The 19,297-nt window shown below is 38.5% G+C and overlaps 1 protein-coding gene across 3 annotated transcripts in view; it reads left to right on the plus strand.

Annotated features, from left to right (window-relative positions):
* Positions 1–19,297, plus strand: part of tst (superkiller complex helicase subunit twister) — a 522,759-nt gene that overhangs the window by 221,629 nt on the left and 281,833 nt on the right. For all 3 annotated transcript variants that reach the window (XM_090389516.1, XM_090389517.1, XM_090389518.1), the window contains one exon: positions 10,266–10,412. In XM_090389516.1, coding sequence (XP_090245642.1) covers positions 10,266–10,412 — 147 coding nt within the window. The remainder of the gene's footprint in view (positions 1–10,265; positions 10,413–19,297) is intronic.

Consider the following 19,297-nt stretch of genomic DNA (forward strand, 5'->3'; position numbering starts at 1 on the left):
CTTGAATGGCCAGCATGAATCCTTCAGTCTCGGGGAAGAGCGTCCAGCTCGTGAGTCATGCATTGGAAGCAATTTTATCTATGTGATCTTGATGGAGATCATTGTAGTGTCTGCCATGGAGTTTTTCTCTGCCCATCTTTCTAGCTTCCTTTGTACCTCCTGCTTGAGGGTCTCCTTGCTTCAGTTCAGTGGGGTATACCGCTTGTCTATCTTCCTTATTGCTTGGTGGAGTTTCTGGAATTAATCCTTCAGGTTAACTATTGCTGTCTTCTATTGCTCAATGAGATCTATCAGGCCTCCTTCTTCCTGTGCAATTGTCAGAGGCGCCTCCGTAGCCAGGTGGGAAGGAGCAGCAGTGCATAGCACACGCTTCTTGATTAGACCGGGGTTCGAGCCCGTCACCACCAAATACGGAGGATGCAGAAAGGTCAGGAATGACCACCGCATATTCACGGAGCAATATGGCCTTAGTTGCTAATGCTCCTAAAAACCAAATAACAACAACAACAACAACAAGCAATTGTCGGTCTCCCCACCGCATATTTCGGGTGGTGGTGGCGGCTCTTGGTCATCATTGTCCTTGTCTTTCTCATGATATCCTCCAGCTCTGTGTTAGTCCAATCTATGACCCTGAAGGAGTATGTTAGCACTGGGACTGCACATAGGTGTTAAAGGCTTTAACTGTGTTCCGTCTGTTTAGCTTTGCTTTCAGCAGGTTTCTGAGTCTCTGATGGTATTTTTTGGTCAGGCAGTCCTTAATTTCCTTGTGCTGTAACTGCTGAGCCTGCATCATCCCCAAGTATTTATAGGCCTCTCCCTCTGCCTTGGCATCGATCTCTTTACCAGTCTGCAGCTGGTAGTTTCAGTTGACTAATTTTCCCTGGTGCAATCCATGGGTCTTGCATTTATCTGGACCAAATTCCTTCCTAATATCATTGCTAAATTCTTTGGTGATCTGGAGTAGTTGCTGGAGGTGCTCCTCGGTTCCCACATAGAGCTTGATATCATCCATGTATCTTCAAAAAGGCCTCTAAGGTTGGGAGAATAACTCGTATCACAAATTTAAACAAGTACACCAACCATTTAACTATAATAGTTTAATACTGAAAACTATAAAATGTACCAGACGATACAGTACTGTAAAATAATATGTACAAAAACTGATTTACAAAATAAAATGTAGGATGAAATTTTAAAATATAATAAAAGTTAAAAGCGATAAAACAATGATTGTAGCTTTCGGGGGCATCCGCCTTCTTTCTCAACAACAATGATGTTTAGGCAAAACATCCTTAAATAACAGGTTCACAGCACACGTGGCTGACCAGGTGCATGCTCACTATTTCTTCCATGTGAACCAGACCCGGAAGTGTCTTGGGAGCATGGAAACGCAACATGCTCGTGTTTTGGAAGGACCACAGCCTCTAGCAGGGGGTGGAGCCGAATACCCGTCCCTATTCATACTATTGTTTTCGGACGAGCCAATCCACAAACTCTCCAGCCATTTAGGGTCCCAGAACCTGTGCGCCCCGTCAAGGATGACAGCATTCACTGGGGAGACCTGGTGTTGTTTTTCCCAATAATGCTCAGCAGTGGCGGACTTATTAAACTCTGCGGTCTGTATGGCTTGCATGTGCTCCCCTAGACGGTCTTTTAGTCGCCATCCTGTCTCCCCCACATAACATTCCCCACAATCTGGGCATTTGATCTCATATACGACACCACTACTGAAATCCCCACAATCTGGGCATTTGATCTCATATACGACACCACTACTGAAATCCCCAGTAATTGGGGTCTTTGACCTGTGACACCACTGTGTGCAATCTCTGGCCCGGAAGCTGCACACAGTGTGCCCAAAAGTCACGAAGCATTCTTGCAATATGATCTGACAAGCCCGGATAGTAGGGAATGTAAACTGTGGTGACTGGAACGGACGGTGTTCCATGATTAGGCTCCACGTCTCTATTATATTTATCAATGACCCTCTGGGGGTAAGCGCATTTCATAAGATCCGCCCTAACTTGCCCAATTTCTCTCTCTCTCTCTCTCTCTCTCTTTCTCTCTCTCTCTCTCTCTGTGCTCAGAGGTACTACAATGTGTCCTAACCCTACCCAAAAGTGCCCCGGCAACACTGTTTTTATGCTGCGCAGTTTGTGCTGACCTATAATGGGTGCACTGGCTCCTACACATTGGTTTCCTAAAAATTGTAGTACTAAGCCTGGAGCCTTCTCTGTTCATCATTACGTCCGGAATGGGAGGGAACCATTCACTTCTACCTCTGAGGTAAACTGTATAAAAGGAGAGAAATCATTGAGAAAACTAACTACATCCTCTTCTCTCCCCTTTTGTACCAAAGTGAACGTGTCATCCACGTATCTCTTCCACTTGCGCATAGGGAACTCCAAACTTGTAAAAACCCTATTCTCTAACTGTCCCACTGCTAGGTTTGCGACAATAGCACTGATAGGAGAATCCATAGCTGTGCTGTAAACCTGTTTGTACATCACTCCTTTATATAGCAAAGTGGTACTCGAAAGACATAAATCTATGCCACAGCATATATCCTCCACACTTAGGTGCAGTCTAGTACTTAGGGCATCATCTATTTGTAGTGCCACCTTTATACATTCCACCCCATGGGCTATGGGAATACAAGTAAATAAGCCGACCGGGCTAGCCGAGTGGGTAAAGTACCTGCCCGGCAACCCAAAGGTCGCGGGTTCGATTCCCGCCTCGGGCTTGGATCACTGTACTGCAAAAACCTTTGGAGGTGCAATATGGCCACAGAAGCCGATGCGCCAACAACTACCAAATCAAAAAAAAAAAAAAAAAAAAAAAAACAAGTAAATAATGACACTACATCTAGTGACACCGTTATTTCATTCTCTCCTACATTTTGGTTTTTGACGAAGTTCAAAAAATCCACACTACTTATGCTTTGTAAAAATTCCTGGCACAGGTGATTTCCCCTATAGTGGGACGGTCCATGTTTTTTGTTAAAGATAGCGTGGATTTTGTGAACTTCGTCAAAAACCAAAATGTAGGAGAGAATGAAATAATGGTGTCGCTAGATGTAGTGTCATTATTTACTTGTATTCCCATAGCCCATGGGGTGGAATGTGTAAAGGTGGCACTACAAAAAGATAATACCCTAAGTACTAGATTGCACCTAAGTGTGGAGGATATATGCTGTGGCATAGATTTATGTCTTTCGAGTACCACTTTGCTATATAAAGGAGTGATGTACAAACAGGTTTACAGCACAGCTATGGATTCTCCTATCAGTGCTATTGTCGCAAACCTAGCAGTGGGACAGTTAGAGAATAGGGTTTTTACAAGTTTGGAGTTCCCTATGCGCAAGTGGAAGAGATACGTGGATGACACGTTCACTTTGGTACAAAAGGGGAGAGAAGAGGATGTAGTTAGTTTTCTCAATGATTTCTCTCCTTTTATACAGTTTACCTCAGAGGTAGAAGTGAATGGTTCCCTCCCATTCCTGGACGTAATGGTGTACAGATGTGTAATGGGTGTACTGGCTCCAATGTATAGGAGCCAGTACACCCATTATAGGTCAGCACAAACTGCGCAGCATAAAAATAGTGTTGCCAGGGCACTTTTGGGTAGGGTTAGGACACATTGTAGTACCTCTGAGCAGAGAGAGAGAGAGAGAGAGAGAGAGAGAGAGAGAGAGAAATTGGGCAAGTTAGGGCAGATCTTATGAAATGCGGTTACCCCCCAGAGGGTCATTGATAAATATAAAAGAGACGTGGAGCCTAATCATGGAACACCGTCCGTTCCAGTCACCACAGTTTATATTCCCTACTATCCAGGCTTGTCAGATCATATTGCAAGAATGCTTCGTGACTTTCGGGCACATTGTGTGCAGCTTCCGGGCCGGAGGTTGCACACAGTGGTGTCACAGGTCAAAGACCCCATTACTGGGGATTCCAGTAGTGGGGTTGTATATGAGATCAAATGCCCGGATTGTGGGGAATGTTATGTGGGGGAGACAGGATGGTGACTAAAAGACCGTCTAGGGGAGCACATGCAAGCCATACAGACTGTAGAGTTTAATAAGTCCGCCACTGCTGAGCATTATTGGGAAAAACAACACCAGGTCTCCCCAGTGAATGCTGTCATCCTTGACGGGGCGCACAGGTTCTGCGACCGTAAATGGCTGGAGAGTTTGTGGATTGGCTCGTCCGAAAACAATAGTATGAATAGGGGCGGGTATTCGGCTCCACCCCCTGCTGGAGGCTGTGGTCCTTCCAAAAGACGAGCGTGTTGTGTTTCCACGCTCCCAAGACACTTCCGGGTCTGGTTCACATGGAAGAAATACTGAGCATGCACCTGGTCAGCCACGTGTGCTGTGAACCTGTTATTTAAGGAAGTTTTGCCTAAACATCATTGTTGTTGAGAAAGGAGGCGGATGCCCCCGAAAGCTACAATCATTGTTTTATCGCTTTTAACTTTTATTATATTTTAAAATTTCATCCTACATTTTATTTTGTAAATCAGTTTTTGTACATATTATTTTACAGTACTGTATCGTCTGGTACATTTTATAGTTTTCAGTATTAAACTATTATAATTAAACGGTTGGTGTACTTGTTTAAATTTGTGATATGAATCATCCATGTACATCAAGTGGGTGAGGGGGTAGAGGTTCTTCCTTCCTTTTTTGAGGTTATATCTGTACTTGCTACTGTTGAGCATGGTGGATAGCTAGACAGAACCACAATGGGCTCAGGGCATCTCCCTGAAAGATTCCTCTCCTGATGGGGATCGGCCTGGTTGTGATGGTTTCGACCTTAATGGTGGTACTCCATTTCGCCATCGTTTCTCTTAGGAAGTTTGTCACTATCGGATTGAGTTTGTAGATGTTCAGTGCCTGTATTAGCCAGCAATGAGGCACGGAGTTGAAGGCCTTGCAGTAATCGATGTGAGCTGTGCACATGTTGTGGTGCTTCTTGTAGGCTTGCTCCATAACCACGGCATCTATGGTTAATTGCTCCTTGCATCCTTTGTTCAGCCACTTGCATCCTTTCTGCTGTTCGGCCATTATGTTCTGGTTCTCCAAATGGTCTGATATCTTGTTGGTTATGCAGCTGGTGAGGATCTTGTACATTGTTGGGAGGCAGGTGATTGGCCTGTATTTTGCCGGATTTCTTGTATCTTTGTCTTTAGGCTTCAGATATGTGATTCCTTGAGTGAGAATCTTCGGGATTGTCTCTGTGTGCTTTATCATTTGGGTGAACTGCTCCTCCAGATGGTTTTGTGTGCAAGCGAGCTTCTTGTACAAGTAGTTGTGGACGTTATCTATTCCTGGAGTTCGCCAGTTGTGAGAGTTCTTGATCGTCTGTTTTACTTCTTCCCAAATCCTCATTTCTTGTTACGTTCTTGGTTTTCTTGCGTTCTAGGTCTATCCATGTGGCCAGGCTGTTATGCCTTACTTCCCTGCTCCATATGTTTCCTCAGACCTCCTCAATCGTCTACTTCTCAGGTGGCCCGTTCCCTTCTTTCCTGATTAAGATTCCTGTAGAAGCCTCTTTGGTTCTCATCGAAGATTCAGATGTTGCTTTCCCTCTTGGAGCTCTCTTTGTATTGGCGTAATGTCTTGCTGAGCGCAAGGAGGTTCTGCTTCAATGTGTCCAAGTACTCTCGTATTCTCTGATTTTTTTTGTCTCATGTTTGCTGTGGATGCTGTCTTTCTTGAGGATGCTCTTCACTTTTCCAAATAATTTCTTACTTCTATTGCCCCATGGGTACTGGGTCAATTGGCCTATCTTGATTCTTCTATCTTCTGCTGAAGTCTTCTTTCCCAAGCTGGTGGTTCCTTCTGTTTATGGTTCTTCTGCTTCTGGTCTCTCGCTTCTCTTCCATTAATCCTCATGGCTGCTACTGCAGCACAATATATGGTTGTGTGGATGGCCTCCAGCATTGTACCATTGCTGTTGAGGTAATGCGGTATTATGTGCCAATTCAGGTGGTCTGTGACTCTCCGCAATGTTCTATTCGGCCTCTGCTTTGGTATCATGTGAGTCTTGGTGCTCTGTAGCGAGGTGGGCAGGAGCAGCAGTGCGTAGCACACGCTTCTTGATTAGACCGGGGTTCGTTCGAACCCGTGACCGCCAAATACGGAGGATGCGGAAAGGTCGGGAAATGACCACCACATATCCCCGGAGCAATATGGCCTTAGTTGCTAATGCTCCTAAAAACCAAATAACGACAACGCGCGAGTCTTTGTGGGGGTCCATTCCTTCGAATTCTGTTACGGTCTTCTTCCACTCGTCCTCTATTCTTTGATATCATGACCTTGTCTCTTTCCACTTCAGCTGCTGTGGGTTGTATTTCTTCTTGTTCTTCCTACTCTGGTTCCATATTCTTTATCCTTTGTAGTTGATTGTTCACGTTCTGCTTGATATTTTCCACGATTGCAGGAGCTATCAGGTTCTTCGTGACGATGGTGCTTCTCTGGTCCGCTATTCGCTGTTCAGTGAACTGAATATCAAGGAATCGTTCCAGCTACTTGGTATGTAGTTTCGCCCTGTAAGTTGTCATATCGGTCTCCAGCTTCGCTATTTTGTAGTACACTTGCATGATGTACATATTCATTTCTATGCTCCACTTCACGCGTTGGCGTTATTAATATTAGCTGTATGATGCAAGGAAGCCTGAGGCTTATGCTGCACCAGCCAAAAAAATATATATACATATCTGAATTACCCTGAGAGAGTGAGAGAGAGAACACAAGAGTCAGAAGAAGGGAATCACCAAGAAAGAGAAGAATGATGATATCCAGCGCAGGCCTGGGTGAGCCAAGCCCATACACTCACAACATGTGAGACCCTGGGGTTAAATTGATGATCCTGCTCAGATAGCTGACATAACTGAATGAGTATCTTGCATCTACATTCACAGATGAGCAGTTATTTAAGGAAAGGAATACCAAATTAACAGGGAGCTAAATGATTTTGTAATAACAGAGAGCAAAGTGGAGGAGAAATTATTGAAGTTAAACATAAGAAAGGCACATGGGGTAGATGGAATCTATCGAGTTATGTTAAAGGATGCAGCAAAGAAGTAAGCAAACCCTTAGCCATAATTATGTGAGTTTCCTTGGACTCGGGGGAGGTCCCCAATGGACTGCAATTGTACAAATGAGTCTCTAATACACAAAGGAGGATCAAAAAGTGACATGAGTAATTACAAACCTATTAGTTTAACTTCTGTTCTGTGGAAAATAATGGAGACACTGGTTAAAGAACTGCAGGATCATCTAGACAAGACAGCAGTAATAATTCAGACACAGCATGGGTTTGTCAAGGGGAAGTCTTGTCTGACCAATTTGATTGGATACTATGATGTAGTGATAAAGGAACTGGATGCAAAAAATAATTTTGATATCATATATTTTGATTTTAGGAAAGCTTTGGATACTGTTGCACATGGAAGACTACTGTACAAATTGGAAAAGTATGGCAGTAAGGGCAAGTTGCTGCTATGGAATAAAAGGATGGTTGAGTGGGAGAAGACAGAGTGGAAATCAATGGACACTGCTCTTCATGGACTAATGTTATTAGTGGTCCCCAGGGCTCTGTGTGTTGGCCACATTGTTGTTTTCCATATTTATCAATGATATTGATGAATGTATATCAGGGTTAATATCCAAGTTTGCAGACAATACGAAGGTTGGCAGGGGTGTTAAATACAGTACACTACTGCAGCAGCATCTAGAAAAGTTGATCAGATGGGCTGAGATGGGGCAACTGAAGTTTAACATTTGCATGTGGGTAATCCCAGTAACCACAGAGTAATGTACCAACTGTGTGGCATTACACTCAGGGTAGTTAGTGGAGAATGAAAAGGACCTGGGGGTAATTGTGCAGTCAGATATGAAATTTTCTGAGTAGTGCAGACTGGCTGCAGGAGTAACTCATGGTGTCTTGTCAATGATATACAGGAATTTTGCTAGCAGGATAAGGAAGTGATTATCCCCTTCTATAAAGAATGGTCAGGCCTGCATACATCTGTGGAGGTCTAATTTTAGGAAAGGTGGAGTTGCTGGAATGAGTAGGCCTGACGTAGCCGAGTGGTCAGGAGCGAGAGTGCATAGCACGCGTTCCTTGAGTGTCCGGGGTTCAAGCCCGTGACTACTAAATACGATAAATATTTGTATTGACGATTTATTGTAAACTCTACTGACTTGGTTGTCGTGCCGGAGTATAAACAGAAAATTTATTTATTTACAGAGAAAGGTAACAAGATTAGTGAATGGAACAAAGGGTTGCTATTACCAAGAAAGGCTTAGATTTTGCAAATTACAGTGTCTGGAGTCTACGTACCTGCGAGGTGATCTTGCTCAAACCATCCAAGGTCATAAGACCTTGGATGGTTTGAGCAAGCTCAGTGCAGATAGGATTCTTTCTCTTGCTCAGATTACTCTGAACAATTGTCTTTCCTTTGTATGTTTCCTGAAAATTGCAAGCTACAGAAATTCAACTCTAATATGTGTTCTTTCATCTTCTCAACCTTCAATCCATGCACGACACTTAACTACTATAGGTTCTAATATCTCTTGTGCTTGGGGTTTTCATAAAAAAAATATTAGAACACATTCCCTCTGAATACAGTATATGCACTGCAGATTTGCATGCTATTGAGTTAGCTTTGGATAATATACAAACATGCCTCCACCAAAAATGTATCATATACCTATTATTATTAGCCATATGGTGCACGGAAGCCTAAGGCTTATGCTGCACCAGCCAAAAAAAAAATTCCTGCATTACCGAGAGTGAGAGAGTGTGAGTGTGAGTCAGAAGTAGAAGGGAATCACGAAGAAAGCAAGAAAGAGAAGAATTAAGTTCACTGCAGGCCTTTTTGGTGATGAGTTATCTGCATTCAGTTCTTTCTCAGGTACTGCAAAGTTTACAATATCTTTTGGAAACTGACTTTGATATTCACTTCTTCCGGATTCATAGCCAAATTGGGATCAGTGCAAATGATTTGGCAGCCAAATCTTCAATGACCCTATTGCTTCTTGGGCCCTTATACTAGCAATGAAAGAAACTAGCTTCCTGAATGGCAACATTCATAGCATGGATAGACTTCAAACAAGTTTACAAGATTAAGTCTGTAATAAAGCAGTGGCAGTCTGAGGAAGTTGTTCTTGCTTGGGTCGGCAAAGGACAGTCGTCTTACACATTGAATTTTGCTGAGGGCTGATGACACTCCAATGTTTGAGCAGTGCAACACCATTGTTGCCATCAGATATGTGTTTATTGAATCCAAATTTTAATTATTCATGCCATTTAATTTCTATTGTTTTTAATCATCTGTCAGAGCCTCATACGCTCAATCAGATTTTATCTGACAGAGAATGTGTCAGCCATTTTTCAATTTTTACAATAGTAAACTTATTAAAATATATAGAGATGTAATTTTTAATACTTACAGTATACACTTTTAGCACTTACCATTTTGATGTTTAGTTCTGTTTTGTTTTATATACATCGACATGATTACCTACTTTTAGGTTACCTTTAACTTTTTATGTATTTAATGTCAGACTTCATGTACCATATTAAACCAAAACCAACAACCAACCTTGCATCGAATCTGAATTCTTTCAGCTTCTTTATTCCTTATTGCTTCTTCATCAGATATCAGGATGCAAGAGTTCTGTTACAGATAAGAGTGTGTTCCTACTTTTAATAATTGTTAATAAACACTTCTGCAATTCAATTCTGTGTAATTAACTTTATGGATTCACATAGGCAATAAACAAAAATAGATAAAATAAATTAAAAAAAAAAAAATTTTTTTTTTCAAACGATCTGAAATAATCGCTTTAATCATTGAATTTGTTATAGATCTAAAGTATGACGAAATATGCACTTTTATGTTTTTTCCTTTAGTTTAAAGAGTTTTATTAATTTTAATAAAAAATATTCGAAAATACACATTTTGTATGTAACATTTTATGCTTTAGCTTGTGTTTTAGCTAATAAAAAAGTTTCAAAATACATCTTTTTATTTTATTATCTTGTGTAATCTGAGGTTTTAGTAATCAGAGTTGTCCTTGGTCCTCAGATTATTGAGTCTTTACTACTGTAACTTTTATTTTATTTGTTAATCTGGTGAATTTTTAGTTTAATTAAATTATGAAAATCACAGTTCTTAGCAAATGATACAGTGTAAGTATACTCACAGTCAGTATTTAATTTATATATAAGGTGAATTTTTTTTTCTTTAACTAGGAGAATAAAAAAGAGAAAGATCTATGTGATAAGTACCTTGAAAAGACCTGTTCCTTTGGAGCACTATCTATATACAGGTAGTGTTGGAAAAACTCAGGATGAAAAATTTCTTCTTGTTGATTCCAATGGGAAATTCTTGAATACTGGGTAAATTAATTTTTTTTTTTTATATTCTGAATTGATATTGAAATGGTAAAGTTTAAAAAAGAAGACCTTAGCCCATAATATTGAAGTATTGAAAGTTCTTACATAATTTTTGTTAATAGGTAATATCACATATTTTTGTATGTGACCCAAACTGTCTTTTGGAATATTACTCTATAAGAGATCTATAAAAGATGGAGGACTTGATTTCCTGTTGAACCACATGAAGATTGACATCATGAATTCTCACTTCAGAAAGGTCTTTGCTACCTTGTCTGCAATGAGTCCGTGAGAAGAATTCTAGAAAAATTACCACTATGGTTTTAAATAGTGGATACCTGCACCTAGTAAAAAAGAAGACAGAATCATTAAACATTTGAATAAAGAGACATGGACCACTATATTGTCGTGGAGGGCAGTTCTCTAGGCCTTTGTTTGAATCCCATCACTAACTGGGAGAATTCTAGTCAGAGTTTGAATCACATTGTAGGAGAATTTTTAAAGGCCTTTTCAAATGGGACTGTAATCAACTGAACGTGGATGGGGGGAGAGGATTAGAGAGCCCTGAGCTATTCTTGGTTTTTCAGGCCATGCAACATGCAAATCAGTCACCTGTATGGACGACTCAGTTTAATAAAATAATATCATTACAGGCTCATTTCCGTACCAGAAAATTTAAGAATCTTTTTATCTTGTCTAAAGGATTTGCTCACAAGAAAGGGGGAAGAACCATGTATATCATCTCTGGTCTGATGGTCAAGACAGTGCAATTCAATTCCAAGTATTTGAACATTTTCTCCAGCTGGAACTTTCCATCCCAGATGGAGCACTCCATCTCCACCCCAACAAGGGCTTCAAGAATTGAGAAGACTGATTATTTATTACATCCTCAAGACCAAAGTGTCAGTTCTCTCACAAACTGTGTTTTCACTCCCCAACCTCAGCACTAGTTTTTCCTGGATTTTCTGGTGCCCAAAGATGAGTGATTCAAGATACAAGTATCATTCAGTTTGCCTTGCTCAGTTAACCTATTAACTTTTCCAATATTCCTGGAGATGTTCTCCTGTGTAAACATTTCCAGAAATATTGGAAAACTTGGTAGGTATGATAGAAACATTCTATGTGAATTCTCTTGCTTTCACTGTTTTGTTTTCTCTCTTTGCTCTAAAATCCCTGGCTAGATAGATGTTGGTTGGTAATTGTGCAATATGTTTTCCTATACAATAAAGATTTAATTAAAATAAATGGAAGTACAGTAGGAAAGTCGGTTATCCGGAATTATTTGAAAGGCTGACCTTACTTCTTTTTTTTTTATTAATGGTAGTACAGAAAGCACCGGTTATAGTGATCATGCTTGCAAATTGAATTTCGATTATAATAAGATCGAAATTCAATTTGCATCGAGTTTACTACCAATAAATGGGTAGTAAACTCGATGAAAGATAGTTTACTACCCATTTATAACTGATTGTACAAACAAAAAAGCCCAATAGACTGAAAGCTGCAAATTGTTTTTATTGTTTTATGGTTGTGACCTCTAGAATTCTATGTACCCTACAGAAATGTGCTTTAGAAAAATATCACAGAGACTACTGGGTTTTCTTGTAAACCATGAGTGAATTTCAGATTAGTTTAGCTCCAGACTCGGTAAAAAATAATATCAGCCCGAAATTGTGCGATTTATTATTTTCTCAATTTTTTACGGTAAAATGTGAAAGAAAAGAAAATGCATAGTTTTAATATTGCAACAAAAAACGGAAATTATTAAAGTTCCAGTGCTATAACAGAATTTGTGTTGAATATGGATAGTGAAGGAGGATCTAGCAGGATAAAGACAATGTCGAAACCTGAAAATGCCGCTTTAGAGAGTGAAGTTTATTTTTTTGTTTTCTTCAGAAGTGAAGTTTAGGTGAAGTTTGTGAAAAAGCATTGGATTTTAATGGAAAATTAAGAGGTAATGAAGGTTTTAAGGCAAGCACAGGTTGGCTGAAAAATTTCAAACCGAGGCACGGTTTACGTAAACTTGACATTCAAGGCAAGAAACTTTCTGAAGACGAATCGGCAGTGGCGTCCTTTGAAAAGTAAGTTCACTTCAGTTAAGCAAATTACGAGAAAGAAAATGTTTATAATGTTGATGAGATGGGCTTATTATGGAAAGCATTACCAAGAAAAACCCTAGCCGCTAAAAGAAAAATGCCTGCACCAGGTTTTAAGATGAGAAAGGAGTGAGTTACAATTGCTGTGTGTGAAATGTCGTTGGGATGCACAGATTGTATGTCATCATCATCAGCCATTTTCAATCCACTGCAGGATGAAGGCCTCTCCAGCAACTTTCCAGTTCCTTCTGTTTTGTGCAATGGCCATCCATTTACTACCCACAAACTCATGAATTTCATCTGTCTATCTCCGTTGTCTTCCAGATTTTCTCTTAGCTCCTCTTGGGTACCATTCTGTTATTTTCTTACACCATATGTCATCATGTCTTCGAGCTATGTGTCCTGCCCAAGACCATTTTAGTACTTTAGTTTTGATAAGAATGTCCTTTACTTGAGTTTGCTGCCTGATCCATGTGTTTCTCTTCTTATCTAACAGTGATTCCCAATATAATTCGTTCCATTCTTTGCTGTGTAGTTCTCAGCTTCTCTTCCATTCTTTTGTTGAGTGCCCAAGTTTCACTTCCATAAGTCATGGTGGGGAGTATACATTGGTTCATTATTTTACATTTCAGACAAATTGGGATATTGCTCCTTAGTATGTGACTATATTTCCTGAATGCTATCCATCCAAAATTTATTCTTCTCTTGACTTCCATCCATTTATCATTATTACAGCTAATGACTTGTCCCAGATAAGTATATGACTCCACCTTTTCAATTATTGCTCCTTCAATCATTATAACCATTTCTGTGGCATACTTGTTCATCATTACTTTTGTTTTAGCCATATTCATCTTTAGTCCAAAATCCTTACTAACTCTTTAGGATCGTGGCTTATGACCACAATGTCATCTGCAAATTGTAAATGATTTAGGTACTCTCCATTCACATTGACTCCTTTCTGCAACCAGTCTGATCTTCTGAAAGCTTCCTCAAGGGCAGCAGTAAACAACTTTGGAGATATTGTGTCTCCTTGTCAAACTCCTTTTCTCAATTTTAAATTTATTACTGTCTTTGTCTAGTCTAATAAAGGAGGTAGCATTCTCCAATATTTTCTTCAAAATCATAATATATGGGATATCTATGCCTTGTCTTTCCAGTGCTCGAAACATTGCCTTATGCTGTATGGAGTCAAATGCCTTTTCATGTGCTCGTTATCAATAAGTCGAAAAAACCAAGAGCATTTAAAATTCTTTCTAATTTTCCTGTTTTTTATAAAAATCATAAAAATGCCTGGATGGGTGTTTCTGTTTTCCGAGATTACTTTATAATTTTTTTTATTTAATTTAATCGTAAGGTAAGATTAAATTTATTTCATCTTGCTGTATGCTTTAGAAAAATATCACAGAGACTACTGGGTTTTCTTGGAAACCATAAGTGAATTTCAGATTAGTGTAGCTCCAATTCGGTAAAAATTATATCTGCCTGAAATTTCGATTAAATTTTTTCGGTAAGATTAAATTTATTTAATCTTAAAGATTAAATTTTTTCGGTAAGATTAAATTTATTTAATCTTACTGAAAAATTAAGATTAAATAAATTAAATAAGATTTATTTAATGTTACTGAAAAAATTACCCATAAATTTTTCCTGTTTGATTATCCAGAAAATTTGGCTATCCGGAAGAGGTCTGACATCAATTATTCCAGATAACTGGCACTCGACTGTAAATGGAACTTCCCACCCATAGATTTCAGGTCAAGTTTGTGACATGTGTTTAAAATATATTCCTATGTGTTATGTTTTTAAATATGGGCCTGTTAATGAGTATATTGATATTTGACCAAAGACAGATGGCATGTATAGAGTTGCTGCAATTTTTTTTTTTTTTTTTTTTTTACTTCAGTGGCATGCATCAGTTGAAATTGTTTGAAGATAGTTGAATTTCTTTCTAGATAGTTGAATTTCTAGCAAGTGTTCTCCCACTTTCACTGGAAGGCATGCAGCTTCTTTTTCATCACACAAATTAATAAAATGAGAAGGGGAGCCTAATTACTGTCAGGTGCTCAATCTCCTCTTCTAATACCTTTACTACTCCTCCGTAGCCGAGTGGTCAGTAGCGGGAGCACAGTAACACACACTGTTTGAGTAGACCGGGGTTCGAGCCCCTGACTGCTAAATACGGTCGATCTGTCAACCCGCACTGGACCAGCGTGGCAGATTATGGTCCATTTCCCTTAGCATGAATTGTTGAGGAGGTTTCCATCCTGCAGTGGGTTGATAATGGCTGCACTTTACTTTTTTTTTTTTTTAACTCCAATTTTTAGGTCTACCACAACAGACATTATCAACACTAAGTGCCAGAAAGTTCATTGAAGAAATCCCAGATGCTTTCAAATTGATCAGAGGCAAATGCCTAATGTTGTGCCTTGTAAAGTTTTCTTCCAGTGCTGGAAGGTGACTTTACAAGGCTGTCAAATTGAAAGCAAGCTGCTTTTGATTTGACAATTTTAAAAATTAATATATTTTTTTTATTACAAAATAGCAGTCGAAAATTTGCAATTTTTCAGATCTGTTGTTTTCTCTTCTTTCTCTCTTCATGTAAGAGTTTCTCCAACTTTTTGGTTTACAAAAACCTTTTTTGCAAAGCAAAATTGGAGAAACTGTTTGTCACCAATTGTATGAAATAAGATAGTGAGTGGTGATCAAATTGAGTAAAATAGATGGATTCTCCTTTGTAAATCTTAAGAATTGAATTGGTAACTATGAAATTATATACAGTAAAGTCCCTTTATAATACTCCTACTTATAATATTCATTCACTTTTAACACTGTTTTTCTGATCCCATGATCAGTCCTGTGAAGTGCCATGCATTTTTTGATGTTTGTAGCACTTCCATTTAAAATGTTTTCCTACTTATACTGCTTTTTTAAGGTAAAAAAAATTAGTAAACCTTGGATGTATCCCTCATTTAGTTTTGGTAAAGGAATGATAGAGGCTAAATTTTTGGAATGATTTATAGTGCAGTTTGTTTACTTTGAGGTGATATTTCATATTTAATTCAAAGCTTTGAAAGTAAAAAGGTCATTCTTTACAATTCTGTATAGTCATTTATTGTTGCATTTGCATGCTCTCCTCAGTTTTTTTAAATTTATTTCTTTATTTATTATGAAACAGGGAAAGATATCCTTTTTGCATCACCAGCATGAACAGTAATAAAACTACTTGAAAACAATTTTAAAAAATACAGGATAACACTGCATCATGCCAGAGTCATGCAAGAGTGGTTCAGAGAACATGACACAGATAATAAAACAAAATAAAAACAAGTAAAATTGAAATATAGTTAAAATAGCAAAATGCAAATAAAAGTAAAGTACAGTTATCATGTTGGAAAGTGGGAAGGAAAAAATTACAATAATGGGAATTAAAATACAAATGCATTCAATTGCATGTGTATTAAACATTCTGCAGGTATACATCTACATATGCACATGTGAAAATTCTAAGTTTATAAGAATAAAAGGGGAACTAAAATAAAATATACATTTACAGGATCTTAAGCAGATCTATAAGAGTTAGTAAAAGAATTTTAAATCTAAGTGTTTTAATTTTAGGGATTTGAGTCTAAAGTATTTATTATATTTAAAATTTTTTTTCATTCTTACTCCCATTATTCTGTTGTCTGTTTTAAATTTAATGATAATGACTTACTTCTTCTAAGCCTTGGAGGTACTTGAAAATTAATCAATTTCAGTGTCGGGCCACATGACCTTATTATGAAGAAGCTTGTATGGAAAACTCAGACCTGCAATCACTTCATTTAGAGTGAGGCTAGAAATGGCATTTTTCCAAGTATGAATTGTATTGATCTCTGTAATATCTTATTTTACTCTCTAATCTCAGTAATTGCTGAATGGCACGTCTTTGAATTTTTTATAGTCTCAAGGGTCCAAACAAGGACATAATTTCAATTTAGGAAGCACCTGCATTGTTTAAATTGTTTTATATGGAGTGGTTGAATCCAACATAAAAGAAAGTTTTTTGGCAGTCCTGTTAATAGTAGGTGGCTGACTTGAAACACCATTAATATGTGTGTGACAAAGCTACTGTTTAAAGTGAAAGTATAACTCCTAAGTTGTTGTAAGTAGTGACTCAAGTTAAAACTTGATTATTAAAGTAGTGAAAGCATGGACTAGAAATATGAGGATTTGAGAAAGTCAATCTCATTGTGGCATTTTGCCAAAATGACTTTCTCAGATCCTCATATTTATAGATTTGCCATGTGTATAGACAGACTATTAGTTGTACAATATTGAGTGCCTTTGAAGTTCTATAGAATGAACTGTTGCATCCACCACTATAAAACTTTTTATCATTTGTGTAAGGTAAAAATTCAGTCTGTTTTATTAAGATAATAGGCCAAATCATTTATATATTTACTGTTAATGCCTAAATTCTGGTAAATCCTAGTATTTACCAATGTGCATCTGTGAATGCCCAAAACTTGATCTTTAACCAAAACAATTTGGTAAATCATAACATTTACCAGTTTGTGTTGGTAAAAGTCTGAAATATAAACTCTTTTCACTTTATTTTGGACTTCTACTGCTCTGACTCTGATTTGTTTTAGGTGAAAGATGATGGTGATTTTTAAAAACCCACAGCTCAAAAATAAAAATAAGTAAATTTTTTAAAGAAAAGTTGTCTTTCCAGTTTCATTGTATTATAGAAACATAAACCATAAACAGATACAGTTTATTATGTTAACATCTTATTCATTGTTATGAAGTAAGCCTCTGTGATACTTTGAATTACATATCATGTTAGATGATCTCTTGCTGAAACATTTTCATGTTCAGTTGAATATTTGTAATCCTTGTCCTCCAGACAGAAACATATCTCAATTCCTTAAGCTGATTTCTTTGGATATTGCATCCTCAAAAGATTGTTAGTAACAGTGAGGGAAACAAAGGTAATTTCCTGGTTCATTCACTTTTACGATTTTTAAATATGGGAATGGGGACGTGTTATCTACTATCCCATATGGCTGTCTATGTTATTTATTCACTATATATATAGAATGCTACCTAAACATTAGAGGGAGGTGGCACTGACCAAGCATTGGAAGGCAGCATGAATATAATGCTCTGTGAAGTTTGTGATTTTTAGTAGTTCAAACTATTCATATTGGGTATATTTTATGTTCCTCAAGCTCTCCAGGTTCGGCATAAAATAAGTGTCCATAGACACTTATTTTATGCCGAATTTCTAAGGCATTCAATCGATATGGAAGTTTCCATATCACGATGTTCGATCTAGTGGTCTGCACTATCGCTACGCCATATGGATTCGACCATTGGTTTAAATTGAAATTTTTGTGATTGAACTATTGTGCTTGTAATTATTCCCGCTAGTCTAAACATTGCCTAGAACATTAGTCCATTATTCTGATTCAAAAATATATATTTTTATGATGATTACATTTTTCATTCTTCATTTATGGCTGATTGACAATTTGAGTAGTTTAATTATGTCACATGGAGGCAGCCATTGCTTCCTCTTCAGGTGTTGAGAACAAAGGCCTTGTTGTTAGATCACATAGCCATAAGGCCCTGTTTTGACTGAAGAGAGTGAGCTTGTGCAACTTGAGTACTCATAATGATTGATTATAATATTTCATATTAAAATATTCTATTGACTTCTGTATTGCATTTCTCTCCCCACCCCCGACCACAGACCTAGCATGACTAAGGACCAACTTTTTTCCTGGACAGTCTATGGTGTTCTTATTGCTGCCATCATTCTTAGTGCTCCCCTAAATCCCTGGAGAAATTAGTCCTGAGTCTCCGGGCATTCACTCCCCCCTACGTGACTTGTGGGAATAGCTCAAAACCGTGCAAAGTGATTGCTTTGGAACTACCGGACCCCCCACAGACTTGTGGTGTATATCAAACAGTGACACTTCCAACCTCTACAAGAACAACAGAAATTAAACCCATTAATCCGTAAACCATGGACTAAACAGAAGAATGACAAGAAGAAACAGAAATCTTACTAACTGAGACTGGAGCCACACTGACTGCTGACCAGACTGAAGATATGGATGACCTTAAACTAATTCCCATGACAAAGAAAAAGAATAATAAACTGGTGGTCTCAAAAAGTGATAGGAAAACCATGAATAACTCCTCAGAGCAGAAGGAACAGGAAGAAGTAACAAACACTCAGGCTGATGTTGCAGTTCCCAAATAGCAGGACTCTTACGCCCTGATGGACCCCACCCTGCCAGATGGCCCAGCGCTCACACAGATACTAACATTATGAACGCAACTGGCAGTGTTAATGGCCAAGTCCAACAGCAGATCACGACAGGACTGTGAAGCGAGATAACCACTATATGGAATAAAATTGAAATAAATCTTGGCAATACACAATGTGAACAGCAGAAAGCCACAACTAAATTGGAGGCCTACTTGGATGAGCGGGGCAAGCAAATGCAACAGCGTGCCCCCTCGTATGCAGAAGCACTGAGGAACCCACAAAACGAATGCTAATGCAAAGGTGCCCCATCAGAGGAAGCAACCCTTACTTAGAGCCCCCAGTCTAATGGTCCTCAGAGCGGCTGTAGACACTAACGACACTCAGACAAGTGAGGAACTGAAGACAACCATCATGACTTGACTAAAGGACAACCTGAAAATAACAAGAATAAAGAGAAAAGCAAGGAATGTAGGAGTCCTAATAGAGACCGAAGCCAGGCAAAACATAGGTAACATTATGGCAAACAC

Source organism: Mastigoproctus giganteus, chromosome 2, assembly GCF_048544385.1.
Source record: "Mastigoproctus giganteus isolate SK-2022 chromosome 2, ASM4854438v1, whole genome shotgun sequence".
In the NCBI taxonomy this organism is placed as follows: Eukaryota; Metazoa; Arthropoda; class Arachnida; order Uropygi; family Thelyphonidae; genus Mastigoproctus; species Mastigoproctus giganteus.